We start from the raw sequence: 16,205 nt of genomic DNA on the forward strand, positions 1-16,205 counted from the left end.
AGGCAAATCTGATTTTATGAGATTTTTTCATCAATTCTACATTGGTGTACATAAGGATTCATTTTTACCAAAACTGCCGGATATCCAAATTTGTACTAAAACTGAATTTCTACATTTTGATTTAGTTGGATTTCAATTTTCCTATATTTTTTATTGAATCCGGGGGGTACTTCCTTATTTACATTGTAAACTTAAAGTAAATGGACATATAAATGTTTTTAATGGAAATAAGGTGTATGCAGAAGTCCTGTAGAAACTCTCTCCAGTTAAACTATCTGAAACATTGTTACCAAAATCTAATGACCATGTAACCGGTTAGGAAGAAACCTCTAACCGAGTAGATACACTAAGACAAAAAAGAGCTCTCTTCACAAATAGGTGATGCAACCGTTTAGATAGGAGCTCCAGTTAAACTATCTGAAACATTGTTACCAAAATCTGATGACCATGTAACCGGTTAGAAAGAAACCTCTAACCGAGTAGATACACTAAGACAGAAAAGAGCTCTCTTCACAAATAGGTGATGTAACCGTTTAGATAGGAGCTTGTAACCGAGTACTTAGCTTGAAGTAACCGGTTAGTTCACACCAAGTAACCGATTAGTTGAACTAAGCCAGAAGAATGACTTCAATTATTTGTATTCAAGTAACCGGTTAGACAACACCTTGTAACCGGTTAGATAAGATCTAAATCTCATCTACTCGAGTAGTTTAAGCCTTGGAACCGGTTAGATGTATAGGCAGAAGCTTCCCAACGGCTATTTTGACCATTTGATCTCATGGGAACTTACCATAATGCCCCCAAACGGCTATATTCTTCCAAGGGCCTATAAATACACAATGTCTGGATATTGTGGGAATGCAAGAGAGAGCATTCAAGAAAAACTAGTGAGCTATAAAGATACATAATATGAGAAACATTAGAATGCATTAAAAAAGCTTTTGTTCTTCATCTTCTCATCCACTCTCACTCATATATATAAAACTTGAGAGATTCAATTAAGGATTCGAAGAGCTTTTGCTCTTATTCGAATTTTCATAGAGTTCTGCTCTATTCGACTCTTGAGAGATCCTATTAAGTACATAAGAGCTTTTGTTCTTCACTTATATCATCTTCTCTCATTCATATCATTCATAGAGTACTGAGCTTCATTGTATACATATATATACTCTAGAGTGAGCTTAAACTTTGTACTACAAATCTGTGAGAGATTATCTTGTACTGAAAATCTGAAATTCAAATCTGTTGTAAAGCCTAAGAGAAGTTGTTCTCTTAGCAAAGGAAGAAGAAGCTAGTTGGCTTCAAATTTGTAAGGGTTAGTGTGACCCAAAGGAAGACTAAGGGAAGGTTGTTCCGTTAGCAAGGTGAAGCAAGGAGTTACTTCATGTAAAGGTTTGCTCCTCCACCCGTAAGGGGGTGCACTAGTGGATTGGGAAGTCTCAAGAGGGGTCTTGAGTTGAGGAGTAGGAGTTTCCGAACCTCGCTAAAATCGCGGTGTGAATGTTTGCAAATCTTTCTTCCCTTATCTCCTTTATATTTATGCAATTAATTGCTTATGTCTATATATTGATAATTACATAATTGTAAAAAGAATTTTAGTAAAATTTGCAAAACTGAAAATTGGCTATTGCTTGCCATAAACTCTATTCACCCCCCCCCCCTCGAGAGTCAATACTTGGGCAACAGGAAGTTTCTCCTTTACTTGCTTCAAAGGATGGGGTTCGGAGATAGGTGGAGGAAATGGATCGAAACATGTATCTCGTCCGTCATGTTCTCTGTTCTAGTGAACGGATCTCCCTCTAGTTTCTTTGTGTGCTCTCGAGGTTTGAGATAAGGAGACCCCTTATCATATTTTCTATTCCTTATAGTCATGGAGGGTTTGAGCAGACTAATGAGGAGAGCGGAGGATTTTGGTTATTTCAGAGCGTTCAGAGTTGGCAGAGATGTAGCTCATCAAATGGAGATCTCCCATTTGTTGTTTGCAGATGATACCTTGGTGTTTTGTGATGCCGATGTCTCCCAACTCAGATATTTGAGGTGTATTCTTGTTTGTTTCCAAGCGGTTTTTGGGCTAAAGATCAATGTTGGGAAGAGTTTGCTTGTCCCGGTGGGGAATGTTCCAGATATTTCCTCCTTAGCTGGTGTTCTTGGGTGTGGGGTGGGTGCTTTTCCTCTTCCTTATTTGGGATTGCCTTTGGGGGTTTCCTTTAGGAGGGTAGGGAGTTGGGATCCGGTGATCAATAGGTATGAGAAGAGGTTAGCAGGATGGAAGAAGCAATATCTGTCGAAGGGGGGGAAGGTCACTCTTATTAAGAGCTCTTTCTCGTCTCTTCCCACTTGCTTTTTATCTTTGTTTCAAATCCCATGCTCTGTCGTTGAAAGGATTGAAAAATTTCAAAGGGACTTTCTATGGGGTGAAAGGAGAGAGGAGTTTAAGTGTCTTGTTAACTGGGAGCAAGTTTGCAAACCCTTGAAGTTGGGCGGTTTAGGCATCTGAAAGTTGGTTCCTTTTAATAGAGCTTTATTGGGAAAGTGGTTATGGAGATTCGGTAGGGAATGACATCGCCAGTGGAGAAGGATTGTCTCGTGTCGTTTTGGGGAGGAGAGTGGTGGCTGGTCGTCCCGTCCAGTCTCTGTTGCCGGAGGCGTCGGCGTGTGGAAATTCATTTGGAAGGGTTGGGATGTCTTTTCCTCACACATCAAATTCAAGGTTTGTGATGGTAGGCGTGTCCGCTTTTGGGAGGATTTATGGTGTGGAGATCAATTGTTGTCTTATTCCTTTCCTAGACTTTATAGTATTGCTGAAAATAGGCACGCTTACGTCGCTGACTGTTATCGGCTTGATAGCAGTGGGTTACGTGGGATGTGCGTTTTAGGCGTTCTTTTCAGGATTGGGAGATGGAAGGGGTATGTGTTTTTCTGGATTTGTTGTATCAGCTAAAGGATGTTGGCAAAGGTAGTGATGACATTTTGTGGGTCCCTTCCACCCATGATAGATTTGGTGTCGTTTATGTTCTTGTGTCTGTCTAATTTCCTTGGTTATGATTTCCCATGGAAGACAATATGGCGCTCTGTGGCTCCACTTAGAGTCGCATTCTTTGTTTGGACTGCCGTCTGGGGTAAGATATTGACGTTGAACAATTTGAGAAAGAGAGGTAACACTATTGTTAATTGGTGCTGTTTATGTAAAATGGATGGTGAGTTTGTGGATCATATTCTTATGCACTGTCCTGTGGCGTATGATTGTTGGAACCTCATCTTTGTCATTTTTGGCATACATTGGGTAATGCCCTAGTCCTCTATAGGACTGATTAACGCGCGGAGAAGATGCCCAGTGAAAAGTCACGCTCGTGACTATTGGAGGATAGTTCCTCACTGTGTATGGTGATGCATATGGAGAGAGAGGAATAACAGCGCTTGATTTAGTTGATCTTTTGGTCTCTATTGGTCCTTAGGTTCAACTTTCGTTTTTTGTATTAGGGACGCGTTTCATTTTTGAGCGCTTTTCTAATCGATTTTTACTTAATAATAATAATAATAATAATGTATAAACGAGCGTTCAAAAGGGGAACGCATCCCAAAAGAGCTACAAAAGAATAGAGGGCCTCTAAACCCTCAAAGAATCGAAAAAATCAACAAACTTCTCTATGGATTTACAATTTCTCCCAATAACCCAACAAAAAAGGGTGTTAAGAGAATTTCAAAATATTTTCCTTTCCTTCAAAAGATTTACTATTTCTTTCAAGCCAAATGCACCACGAAACGCATAAAAGTGTAACTCCCCAGAAATCCCTGACTTGAACCTCCACTGTACAGCCTTTCCAAGCCTTAATAAAGCATTTGGGAGACCTTGGCATAACCCACTGATACCCGAATAACCCCAGCATCAACATCCAACAATCCCATGCCACTGGGTAATGCAAAAGAAGATAATTACTAGTTTCCTCATCCTTCTTACAGATAAAGAACAAGTTAACCACAATCTGATTCCTTCTCCTTAGGTTGTCTTGAGTCAAAATATTCCTTAAGATGGATGTCCATTCAAAAAACACCACTTTAAGCGGAGCCTTTGAACGCCAAATAGCCCTTTACGGAAAGGGAGTCATCAGAGTATCCGGAAGACACCTATAAAAAGATCTAATATCAAAGCGCCCTTGACAAGAAGGAAGCCACACCCAGAAACATCTCCCCTTCGATACAGGAGCTCCAAAAAACCACACACATCCTCAATTTCCTAATCCTAAAAATGCCTCAAAAATCGAACATCCCAAACTGTTCTGCCACTATTAAGGCGATAACAGTCGACCACCATAGCTTGACGATTAGAAGCAATTCGAAAAAGTCTAGGGAAAGTGTGCACAAGAGAACGATCACCACACCAAATGTCCTCAAGCGGATTCCCCTGCCATCCCAAACACAAAACCTGATATGTTGTGAGAATTCATCCCAATCCTTCCGAATAAATTTCCATGCCCCCACTCCACTTGGAAGTCTCACCTCCACAGAACACCAGCCCCCTCTCAATTCCCCATATTTGCTCACAACCACCCTCCGCCATAATCTATGCCTCTCAATCCGAAATCTCCAAAGCCGTTTCCCCAATAAGGCCTTATTAAATGGCACCAATCTTCTCATACCCAAACCCCCCTTTTGGATCGGAATGCAGACACGCTCCCATATAACCAAATGGAACTTGAACTCTTCCCCCTTACCTCCCCATACAAAATTCCGTTGTAACCTCTCAATTCTCTTGGCCACACTACAAGGAATTTGGAAGATCAATAGGAAATAAGTAAAGACTCGAGAGGGTGCTTTTCATCAAAATGATCCTCCCACCTTTGGTCCAATACGTGCTTTTCAATTTTTAATTAGGGTGATGGTGAGGTTTGAACTCGAGGCCTTTGGCTTTGATACCATGTTGACTTTAAGAGATAATCAAACCAAGAGTAAAGTATAAGAAGAAAAGAGAAGAAAGAGGAGTAGAGAAAAAGAGAGAGAGAGATGGGGAAGAGAGAAAAAATGAAAGAATACTTTCATCCTTTCACCACATTGTATTTATACTAAAAAGTTTTAGAAATTACACATAAGCACCTAACATTATATAAGTAATAACAAATAAGCCCCTGCCAACACTCCCCCTTAAGCTGGTGCAAAGATATCTATCATGGCCGCTTGACTAACATATTTTGAAAGCAAGTCTTGCTCACACCCTTGGTCAAAACATCAGCAACCTAATCATGTGTGTTGACGTATGGAGAACGGATCAGCCCAAGACGAAGCTTTTCCTTAATGAAGTGTCGATTGACTTCAATGTGTTTTGTCCTGTCATGTTGAACTGGATTGTGGGCAATGCTAATAGTTGCCTTGTTGTCACAATACAACTTTATTGATTCGCGAACAGGATTACCCAACTCATTTAACATAGTTCGTAGCCGTAACAACTCACAAACTCCATGTGCCATGGATCTGAACTCAGCCTCTGCACTAGATCTAGCTACTATTGAGTGTTTTTTACTTCGGCATGAAACAAGATTACCTCCAACAAATGTGCAAAATCTTGAAGTAAATCGTCGATCTGCCACAGACCCTGACCAATCAGTATTAGTATAGGCTTCAACACGCAAGTGGCCATGATAACCAAACAAAATCCCCTTACCAGATGAACCCTTGTAGAGAAGAACATGATAAGCTGCCTTAAGGTGAGGTTTACGTGGAGCATGCTTAAACTGACTAATCACACTAACAGCGTAGGCAATATCCGGAGTGTAGAGATAGGTAAATCAGTCTCCTAACAAATCGCTGAAATCTTCCCATATCATGTAATAGGTCTCCATCCACATCATTAAGCCTATGGTTCTGCTCAATGGGAATATCAATGTCTAGCTCCAAGTCTGCTGGTTTTAGCTAACAAATCTAATACATACCTCCGTTGAAAAATGAACACCCCTTTCTTCGATCTGCACACCTCGATGCCAAGAAAGTATCTCAATGATTCGAGGTCTTTAACCTCAAACTCTGTCCCCTAGAATAACTTCGTTTGATGAATCTCTTTTGGATCATTCCAGTGATAACAATATGATCTACATATACAATAAGGGCAGCCCTAGTATACCATACTCTTTTCATAGCAGTGTTGAACCTCTCAAACCAAGCACGCAGCGACTGCTTTAACACATACAAGGCTTATTTAGCTTGTACACTAAATTCTGACCATTGGCAAGCTTAAACCCTGGTGGCTTTCTTTTTTCCTCTAAGTCACCATGAAGGAAAGCTTTCTTTACATCCAGCTGATGTGAAGGCCAATTCAAATTATTTGCCAAAGAAAGGACATGTATAGAGTTCATCTTGCAACTGGAGCAAATGTTTCTAGATAATCAATTCCATAGGTCCGTCCTTTACATCTAACCGGGCTTTATATCTCTCAATTGTTTCGTCTGTATGATACTTTATTGTGTAGACCCATTTGCAGCCTACTAATTTGTTACCCCTAGGTAATGGAACAATATCCCAAGTACTATTCTTCTCAAGAGCCTTAATCTCCTCAAGCATGGCTTCCTTCCACGGAGTTTGACTAAGAGCATCTGAAACACTAGAAGGAACAGAAATAAATGAGATACACGAAGTGAAAGCACGATATGTTGGAAATTAGGCACCATAGGATACAAACTGAGATATAGGATGTTTTATACAACTATGAACTCCCATAGGGACATCAAGATCAACAAGAATGCTATTGGGAAAAGAATCAGGAGTATCAGGGATTACCTGGGTCAAGGGACACTTTTTGGTCCTTGACTTGTTTTGCCCTCCTAGTGTAGACAATTGGTTGCTTTCCTGCTGCAAATCATTAGTGTTAGGAGGACTAGAAATTGGCACCTCAGTAAGAAGCTCCCCCTAAATGGGAACCTCTCCTTGAATGGGAACAGGCAAAGGAAGGGGTATTCCCTTTGAATAGTAGTCTCCCCTAGTAGAGAATCCCGAGCAGTGGAAAAAAAAGGAACATACTTAAATAATGTAACATCCATGGAGACAAACCGACGACGGGTGGTAGAGTTATAACACCGATACCCTTTAAGAATGACGGAGTATCCAAGAAAGACACATCGGATTGCCTTAGGGTCCATTTTGTCCTTGCGATGATGAATGTGAACATAACAAACGCAACCAAACACTTTCGAAGGGACTGTAAATAAGGCAGTGTGACGGTGTAAGACGGAAAGGGGTATTGATAGCCAAGAACCCTAGAAGTGATGCGATTGATAAGGTATGTAGCTGTTAAGGTTGCATCAGTCCAATAACTTTTAGGGACTCCCAACCCAATAGAAGGGAATGGGTCACCTCCGTAATATGACGGTGTTTTCTTTCAGCTACACTGTTCTGTTGTGGTGTATCGACAAATAAGGTTTGATGGTTCGTTATGAGCAAAAAAGAGAGGCAAAACCACCATACATAAACTCTCCTTCATTATCAGATCGAAGGATTTTAATAGGACACCCAAACTGAGTACATATCAAATTATTATAAGTTTTAAAAATGGAATGAACTTCATATTTGGTTTTCATAAGATAAAGCCAAGTTTAATAACTAAAGTCATCAACAAACACAACAAAGTATCGAAACCAAGTAACGAAGTAGTAGATTCAGAACCCCACGCATCAGATTGAACAAGCTGCAAAGGAGCTGTACTTTTTATTAATACTAGTAGGATAAGAAACACAATATTGTTTGGCCAGAACACATGTTTCACAATTTAAATCAAAAGATTCAACAAAAGCAAACTGGGGAAGGACATGCTTCAAAACAAGTAGAGGTAAATGACCGAGTCTATTATGCCATCGCATTAACAAATCTTTATTGACATTACTATTCTTAACACTAGATTGATTTGCAACATAATAAGAAGTTGGCCTCGTGTTCAACAAATACAAGCCATTGTCCTCAAGTCCACTTCCAATCATCTTCCCCGTATCCAAGTCCTAAAACTCACAATGAGATGAAAAAAGGTTACACTACAATTCAAGCCTTTTGTAATGTGACTAACAGAAAGGAGGTTATTGGTAAGCTTTGGGACATGAAGAACATAGGATAAGGTAAGATTAGGAGAGGTAGATATAGTGCCCTTCCCCACAATAGAGGTTAAGGTGCCATCAATCCTCTAACTGTATCCTTACTAGATAATGTGTATGCTAGTAGATGTTGAAGAGCATCAGCTTCAATCTCGGACAAAAAACTCGATAGCCCTGAGGAGGCATGACCAGTAGAAGCAATCTCATGCACTGCAATATGTGCCGTAGATAACCCCCCTAAATGGACTAGGCCTTGGCCTTAGCTTTGCTATTGTACATTATTACATGAGCTGTCACACGTGTACAATTAGATTACATTGTATATTAGGGTTTTCTGTATTCTGTAGCCGCCTTCACCTACCCCTCATTACCATGTATATGGTTTACTTGTTCTCCACTCACCTATTCTGTAACTTTTCGTATATTAACACCATTATTTTAACTTTTTTTTTTTTTTTTTTACAATCTTATTCAGACTCCGATCTTGATTCCATCTCGGCTTTCTCTCTGCAATCTCATCTCGGCAATCTCTCCTTTGTGATATCGCTTCTTGTCTCAGTAATCTCTCTCGGATCCATCCCCGGCTCTTTCCTCGACAATTTCTCTCGGCTTCATCTCGGCTTGATCTTGGTTCTCTTATCTCAGCTCCCTCTCGTTACTGTATCTCATATGTTCTGCATCTGTTGTTATGGATATTAAGGAATCTCATCTTCTTAGGTCAATCATCAACACCAAACTGAAAGGCTCAAACTACCTTCAATGGTCTCGAGCCGTAGAGGTGTTCTTACGGGCTCGAGAAAAACTGTTCTATCTTAAATTAGCCAAACCCACCAGTAATGAAAAGATTATTGAGGCTTGGGAGAAAGAAGATGCTCAGATTATGACTTGGTTATGGAATAGCTTAGAGCCTGAGATCTTTAACAACGTGTCATTCCTAGAATCTGCCAAAGATATCTGGGAAAATCTTAGGGACATGTATTCTCTAGAGAAGAATATTTCTCGTACTTATCAGTTGTACCAAGATATTTTTAATTGTTGAAGATTATTACTCAGAACTGAAGGATATGTGGGAAGAATTGAATGTCTACCAACCATTGACTGCAGACGTAGAACAACAAAAAGGGCATGGGGAGGAGTTTTGGGTGACAATTTTTATCTGGACTTAAAACCGAACTCGCTCCAATCAGTTCACAGATTTTGTTTGGCAAGGAGATACCCACCGCTATTGGGACTTTTGCTCGAGTTCATATAGCATTTATTCATGCCCTTGTGATTGAGAAGGACAACCACTCTGCTCTTGTTGTTCCTACTAAGTGACATGATACTTTCTGTGGAGGACTAGGAGGCAGAGGTCCTTTTAACCCAGGCCGTGGTACTTGTGGCGGTATAGGGGGTCGCGGTAGCAAGAAGTGTACTCATTGTGGCTGAAGCAATCACTCACTTGACTTGTACTGGGCTCTTCATGGCAAGCTAGCTTGGGCTAATCAAGCTTCGGTTCCGGAGTAGACTACTCCCACCAGCACAATCATTTTCTCCTCCACCCCCACCACCATTACCATTATCGACATCAGGATCACCATTTCCATCATCATCATCATTATCACTAATTGAGGAACTCGAGCTATCAAAGGGTGGGACTAGGAAGTGAAGGGCCGGCCCAACATGTTGTGATGATGTTGGCCGACAATTAGTAGTTGCAGTGTCATCATCATTGTCATTATCTGTGAGCCAACCAGATAGGTCCTCTCCATTAAGTAGTGGCTGTTCTCTTTCTTCTAACCATGGGGTGAAGGGATCATCGTCCTCATAGATGTAATCTAGAGTTTATGGGGTTGAAACTTCTTTCGGTCTCCTCCCAACTTTTCCTTAATAGTTGATACATGCCTCAATTATAGCTTTATATTGTAGTGGGCAAAATGTCCAATTATGAACTATGGCATATTTCAATATATTCCGTGATTTGGTGTGTCTGAGAGAAAACTTGTTGCAATTGCACAATTTGATGAACTAGTTGTTTGGCCATTTGGCTTAACATTTTTCCTCAATTTCTTGTAAATCGGGAGCACTAGTCCAGAGAAAATCTACCATTCAGCTGCAAGCATAAACAAGTTGAAGTGCTATAAAATCATAGACAATTAATCCGTTACTATGTGGGATTGTGGATTGAAAATTAAAACATTTATCGGGTGTAGTTTGATGAACTGCCCTTTGTGCCAGTGGGGTGCCAAAAGTTTCTTGTTTTTGCTGATATAGCATTATTTGCCAACTGCCTGACGCGAAATTAAGGTTATTACATTTAGAAATTACTTAAAATAAGCAACTATAGTGAAGTACTTACTTAATTCAATGCCTTTACTTGTTTGTCCATGATAACATGTGATCTGCTAATGAATTTTAAAAGTTATCTTGCTTCTCTTGTACTCTCGTCAAAAGGGAGACTTGAACCATACATTTTTTTTTATTATTTTTTGATAAATAAGAGTATATTAGAAAGCGTTCAAAGGAAGAATGCATACAGGGCACTGTACAAGGCCGAAGCCAAAAAAAAGAAGGTTCACACGGACCCAAGGAACCCAAAAACTCTACAATCTCCTTTATAGATTTACAATTTCTCCCTGTAACCCAACTAAAAAGAGAACTAGTGATATGAAAGTTCAGAGAAGATTTCTCCCCGTCGAAAGATCTTCTATTCCAGTTCTTCCAAATGCACCACCAAACACAAAACGGAACCGCCCACCAAAAACACGGCATGGGCTCCCACAAAACAGCCTTTCCAAGCGTCAATCAAACCCCTTACATGAATTGTGGATTTAAAAAATAACCTAGAAAAGAGACAATTCATCATCAGCAACGATGAATTTAAAAGAAATTAAAAGAATATAAATGTACAATTATATTGTATACCAATTACATGCAAATCCTATGTAATTGAAAGTTCTACCGGTTATCAGTGATCCTCCCTTTGGGATTATGTATCCCCCCTCAAGTCAATTTGATTGTATTTGATAATTTGGCATTAGTAGAATATGATATTTTAGTTTACATGCTGTACATACATATCTGGTGAATGCTTTGTATTGCCCAAGTCTCAGGACTGTTGGGCCTTGCTCTTGGGCTTGTTTGGAGTCCATTGGGTTTTGCCTTGGTCTTTGAAAGGTTTGATTGAGGCTTGTAGTGGTTGTACACTAGTTCCCAAGCCCGTGACTTTTGGAGGTGGTGCTCTTGTTTCTTTGGTGGAGTCTTTGGAGGGAACAGAATAGTAGATCCTTCGATGGCGACGAGTCTTCTATTGGGGTTCTTAAATTATCTATTATTATCTCTTTTTTTTTTTTCTTTCTTTCTTTCTTTTATTTATTTATTTTATTTGGTGGTATATGGGAGAAATGGTGAATCAATTGGGAGTAAGTTGATTTTTTTGGATATTTGAGAGTTTAGGGGGGCCTACTTGGTCCGTGTGTAGGTTTTGCCGGATGCGTTCTTGTTTTGAACGCCTGATACTTATCAAAATATATATACATACATATATATATATATATATTCATTTATGAATTCTAATGTTTTCATAATTTTTTAAATATTTTCAAAATTTCTAACATTAAAATTATAAATTTGAGATGTTGGCAATTTTATAGCAGGATTCCCATAAAGAGGAAGATTTTTTGTCATCAAATGATTACTTTTTTTTTTAATCAACTTTTTTGATGTTTCAGCAAGAAGAATCTGATGTCGGTTTACCTGGAGGAAATGGTCAGCTATGGACACTTGGTTTGGGACTATTAGCAACAGGGTTGGCTGCCGCTTATGTGACAAAGTTAGCTAAGGTAATCCTCTGTATCATCTTTCCTTATGGTAGGTTGGTTAGGTATTCTTTCCGGAGTCCTAGAAGGAAACATTGTTAACAAAGAAGGCATTTGAATTTCCACATATAATTTTCCGGTGTATCTTTTCCATCTAAATAATGAATTCCACTCCCTTAAATGGTGTCCATAGCTGTATTCCTACATCAGATGTGTGGTTCATCAACTATAGCAATTCTAGTCCTACTTTACTTTGAAAGGGGATCTTGTAGATAATACTCCCTTTGTCCCAATTTAAGTGTCGCTTATGGGGAGTCCATAGCTGTATTCCTATATCAGATGTGTGGTTCATCAACTATAGCAATTCTAGTCCTACTTTACTCTGAAAGGGGGATCTTGTAGATAATACTCCCTTTGTCCCAATTTAAGTGTCGCTTATGGGGAGTAGTAATTTTTAAGGGGACACATGGGACATGCATTATCTGCCTAGAAAATTACTAACTTGTTCTTTTAAGTTTTGAATATTTAAATTTGAAATTTAAAACTCAAAGGACATGTATGAAAAGATGTGAAATATATTTTTTGAAAAAGGAAAGTGGACTATTATTTTGGGATAAATAAAAAAGGAAAACATGACACTTATTATGGGACAGAGATACTGTTGTCTAAAAATTGAACGGATGGAAGGAGTTATAGTTGGATTGAGATAACAGTAGTTGTAGGCAGTCTTTTCTAAATTTAATATTTTGAGCTAGTAGAGAAATAGATGGATATTATATCTCCACGTCTTTGCTGAAACTATCTGTACATCCACAATTGTCTATGTGTTGGCTATTTCTATATTGAGAAGGGAACCCTTGTGGACTCATATTCTTTCGCTGCTTATGTTACAGGATGCTGTCAAAGATATTGAGTAGAGACACACACAGAACTTTGGCATTGCCTTAGATGAGCCTATGGAAGTATAGTGTTAATTTATAGAATTGACATATGTCTCTCATGTAAATTGAATGTACTGAGTAACCAAATGTAATGGAAACACCTCAGATATTTTTTGAGTTGTATCATCTTTGACATGCCACATTAATAAATAAGCATGGTTCTGGATACTAAATCTTTAAACCCTTCTTCTGAGTTTGTTGGTATGTTTTGTTTGAAATTGCATTTATGATAATACCAATTAGTTAACCATTGACATATTTTAGTTAATGGTCGTATAGTAGATATACCAAGTTATAGCTGCAAACCCCAAGATATTATTTCGGCGAGGGATGAACAAAAATCCAGAGATATACCAAGTTATCGCTGTAAACCCCAAGATGTTATTACGGCGAGGGATGAACAAAAATTCAGAGCTCTGATTCAAAATTCTCGAGTCATCCCCCCATCAGAAATTGCCAAAACATTTGACTGTTCACCCATTCTAATATAAATGATTAGTTAATCAAATAATAGAAAGTAAATGGGTCGTTTCGAAAATAAATAAATTGTTACTCGTAGAATATTATTCCGGACTTAATTCTAACTAAAATAACAAGAACAAGGGTTTTGATTTCAAAGGAGAAATACAATAAACGGTTTTAAATTTCATGGACTTTCGGTTCAAAATTGATCAATGAAATTCAGTTTTGGATTAATTGTCACAACAAAGTGACAGTCACTCCATTGGCAAACTCAGTTCACCATTTTGTTCTAATTACAAAATTGCCAGTCAATTACACCATTTTGTTCTAATTACAAAATTGCCAGTCAATTTTGTAATGTAAACATGGATGGTAGGAGTAATTAGAAAAGATAAAATTAAATAATCAAAGAATTCATAATAAAATAAGAGAGATATGGGTGGTATGCCGTAGGAGAGGATATTAATGTGTATAGAAGGCCAGAGATAAAAAAAGAGTGATCAAGACTAGGGCTGACAATTTATTCTACCCAAACCCATTAAATCGTCTAAATTGGTCTGTTAAAATTAAATTATTGATGAGTTGTCTTTCTCTTAGCTTCTTTCTCTTAAAGTGAGTGACTAAATCCTCTTCGTTTCTTTCTCTCTTCTCTCTTCTCTCTTCTCTGTTTGTTGTCTCCTCTGTTTTCTCCTCTTCCTACCTTTTTCTCTCTTTCCTTTCTCTCTTCCATCTCCTCGTGTTCTCTTTCTCCAGCTTCTTCATCTTATTTATTTATTTATTTTATTTTTATGTTGGGGGGCGGGGTTCAACCTTTTTTTTTTTTTACTGAATAAAAAATTATGAATAAAAACGACTAACTAATTTATACCGGTAATATTACAAGAAAAGTAAGTTGTATAGTGACTTTTTCAAAAAAATATATAAATAAATAGTAATGTTCAAAAAATTAATAAATTTAATATAAGATTGTTATTATTATTATTTTTTGGGTATTCATTTAATAACTAAAATGATTCGATAATTTGTGTCTAAAAATATATGGGTCATTGGGTTGAGTGTGTGTTAACTCATCCATTTAACACTCAACCCATTTATTACCCGTCATAAATGAGTTGATAATGAGTTATTGATCCATTATTGATTAGTCCATTCATGATCAGTCCAAAATCTATCCGAACTCACCGAATTGCTACTCCAACCCCTAATAAAAACTAACAAGTGAAAGATGATATTTAAATAACATGAATCTAATAGACAAACTTTGAAAAGAATGAAGTGAAGTAATGTAACCAAAGATAAGCTTTGAATGCTTGTTCATCTTTTTATTTTGTGATGTTTCAAAAAAACATATTCCATTTCAAAATTGGATGTACTATTTTTTATAACATTCCCAAATTATTATTTTAACTAAACAAGTGCACTAATTACGGAGCACTGTTTTGTCTTTTAACATGGGCATATTTGAAATTTCACTCTTATCAATAAAATAAAAAACTATTTAAAACTCTACTACCATAAAAAGTTAGATTTCCCAAGCAGGACACGTATTTTAGAACAGAGGGAGTAACATTTTGCTTGACCACTTTGACATCGCCTCTTCCCCTTACCGTCGGTGTCGAGCCCTTAACATTTTCTTTGAAAAATTGATATATGAACAAATGTAACAAATAGAGAACTTGGTATGTGCATTTAGGAAGAACATGACAAGTGTTTAACCAAGACTTCATCCGCAATAATTCCCGTTCTCCAATTATGCATAATTCAAAAATTAATCACTTAAAGACATGTGACCCCTGTACACCACAAAACATTTGAAAATGTGGTCACTTAAAGGTATGTGACCTCTTAGTATGAGTAAAAGCTTGGAATGGAAAGAGTGAGAGTTAGTGAAATAGACTTACAATCCCCATCAGCATAAGCGAATATTCGAATCAAAGATTCCAAATGGGAATGACCGAGCGTTTTGCACCTTATTTATCTCATAACAATAGCAGTTTTACAAGAAAATCACACCTTTATCCAACCATCAAATTTCTTTTCAACACTTGCATTATGTATGCAACTTCCATCTTTGAAGCATCAACATCATTATTAGAATTGTATAAACACATTTGCATCCTCAAATATAATACACCAACACCACAAAATATGCCCATCATCAACAAAACATGGTACATATGACAATAGAAATATTGACATTTTCATTTATCCATGGAAATCTCAACGAAACAAAGGAACTATGAAATGACCATCAATCATCACAATCATCAAAGCGTTATCATCAAAATTTCACAAATGAGATTAAACATATATGAGTATGTGCATGTAAACAATCATGGAAAGACTGTGTTCTAGATTCATGTTTGAGTAATTGAAACCCTTAAAATTTCGAGATTAACAATAAAATATATCATCATCATAATCATCAAAATCATTAAAATTTTGGATTTAGCAACAACAATTTCCATTGACATTTTTTTACCTCAAGCATATTTATCAAGATCCAAACTTAAATAAGGAAGCATAGAGTAGATTTCCATGAGGAAGAAGAGAAGAAAAGAGAAGAGCTTACCGGAGATGATGATACGAGACCGGAGAGAGAGAGAGAAGATGATGTCCTGAAGAAATCCCCAAAGAAGATGATGATGAGGGGAGCGGTGAAGGTGAAGATACAACTTCCAACACTCAAATATGAACTCCCGAGGCTTGAGAATTTAGAAAGATGAGTGATGGAGGTATGGGGGAGGAGAAGGAAGAAGAAACAGATCGGGAAAAATGGGAGAGAATGAGCCGGAATAGTGTTTTAAAACACTTTTCCAGCATACAATCGATCATGAATTGTGTTACGATCGATCGTGAATTGTGTACGATCGATCGTACTTAAGCTACGATCAGAAGGTTTGAGCACGAACGATGACTTTTGATTGAAGTTTCACCAA

The 16,205-nt window shown here is 37.8% G+C and overlaps 1 protein-coding gene across 2 annotated transcripts in view; it reads left to right on the top strand.

The window, feature by feature from the left end:
- Positions 1 to 12,977, top strand: part of LOC132273500 (uncharacterized) — a 55,836-nt gene extending 42,859 nt beyond the window's left edge. For both annotated transcript variants that reach the window (XM_059774456.1, XM_059774455.1), the window contains 2 exons: positions 11,777 to 11,887; positions 12,757 to 12,977. In XM_059774456.1, the coding sequence (XP_059630439.1) occupies positions 11,777 to 11,846 (70 nt within the window). In that variant the 3' untranslated portion in view covers positions 11,847 to 11,887; positions 12,757 to 12,977. The remainder of the gene's footprint in view (positions 1 to 11,776; positions 11,888 to 12,756) is intronic.
- Positions 12,978 to 16,205: the final 3,228 nt, after the last annotated feature.

Source organism: Cornus florida, unplaced genomic scaffold, assembly GCF_030987335.1.
Source record: "Cornus florida cultivar Cherokee Brave unplaced genomic scaffold, ASM3098733v1 CherokeeBrave_3.0.0_Hap2_Chr09, whole genome shotgun sequence".
NCBI lineage: Eukaryota > Viridiplantae > Streptophyta > Magnoliopsida > Cornales > Cornaceae > Cornus > Cornus florida.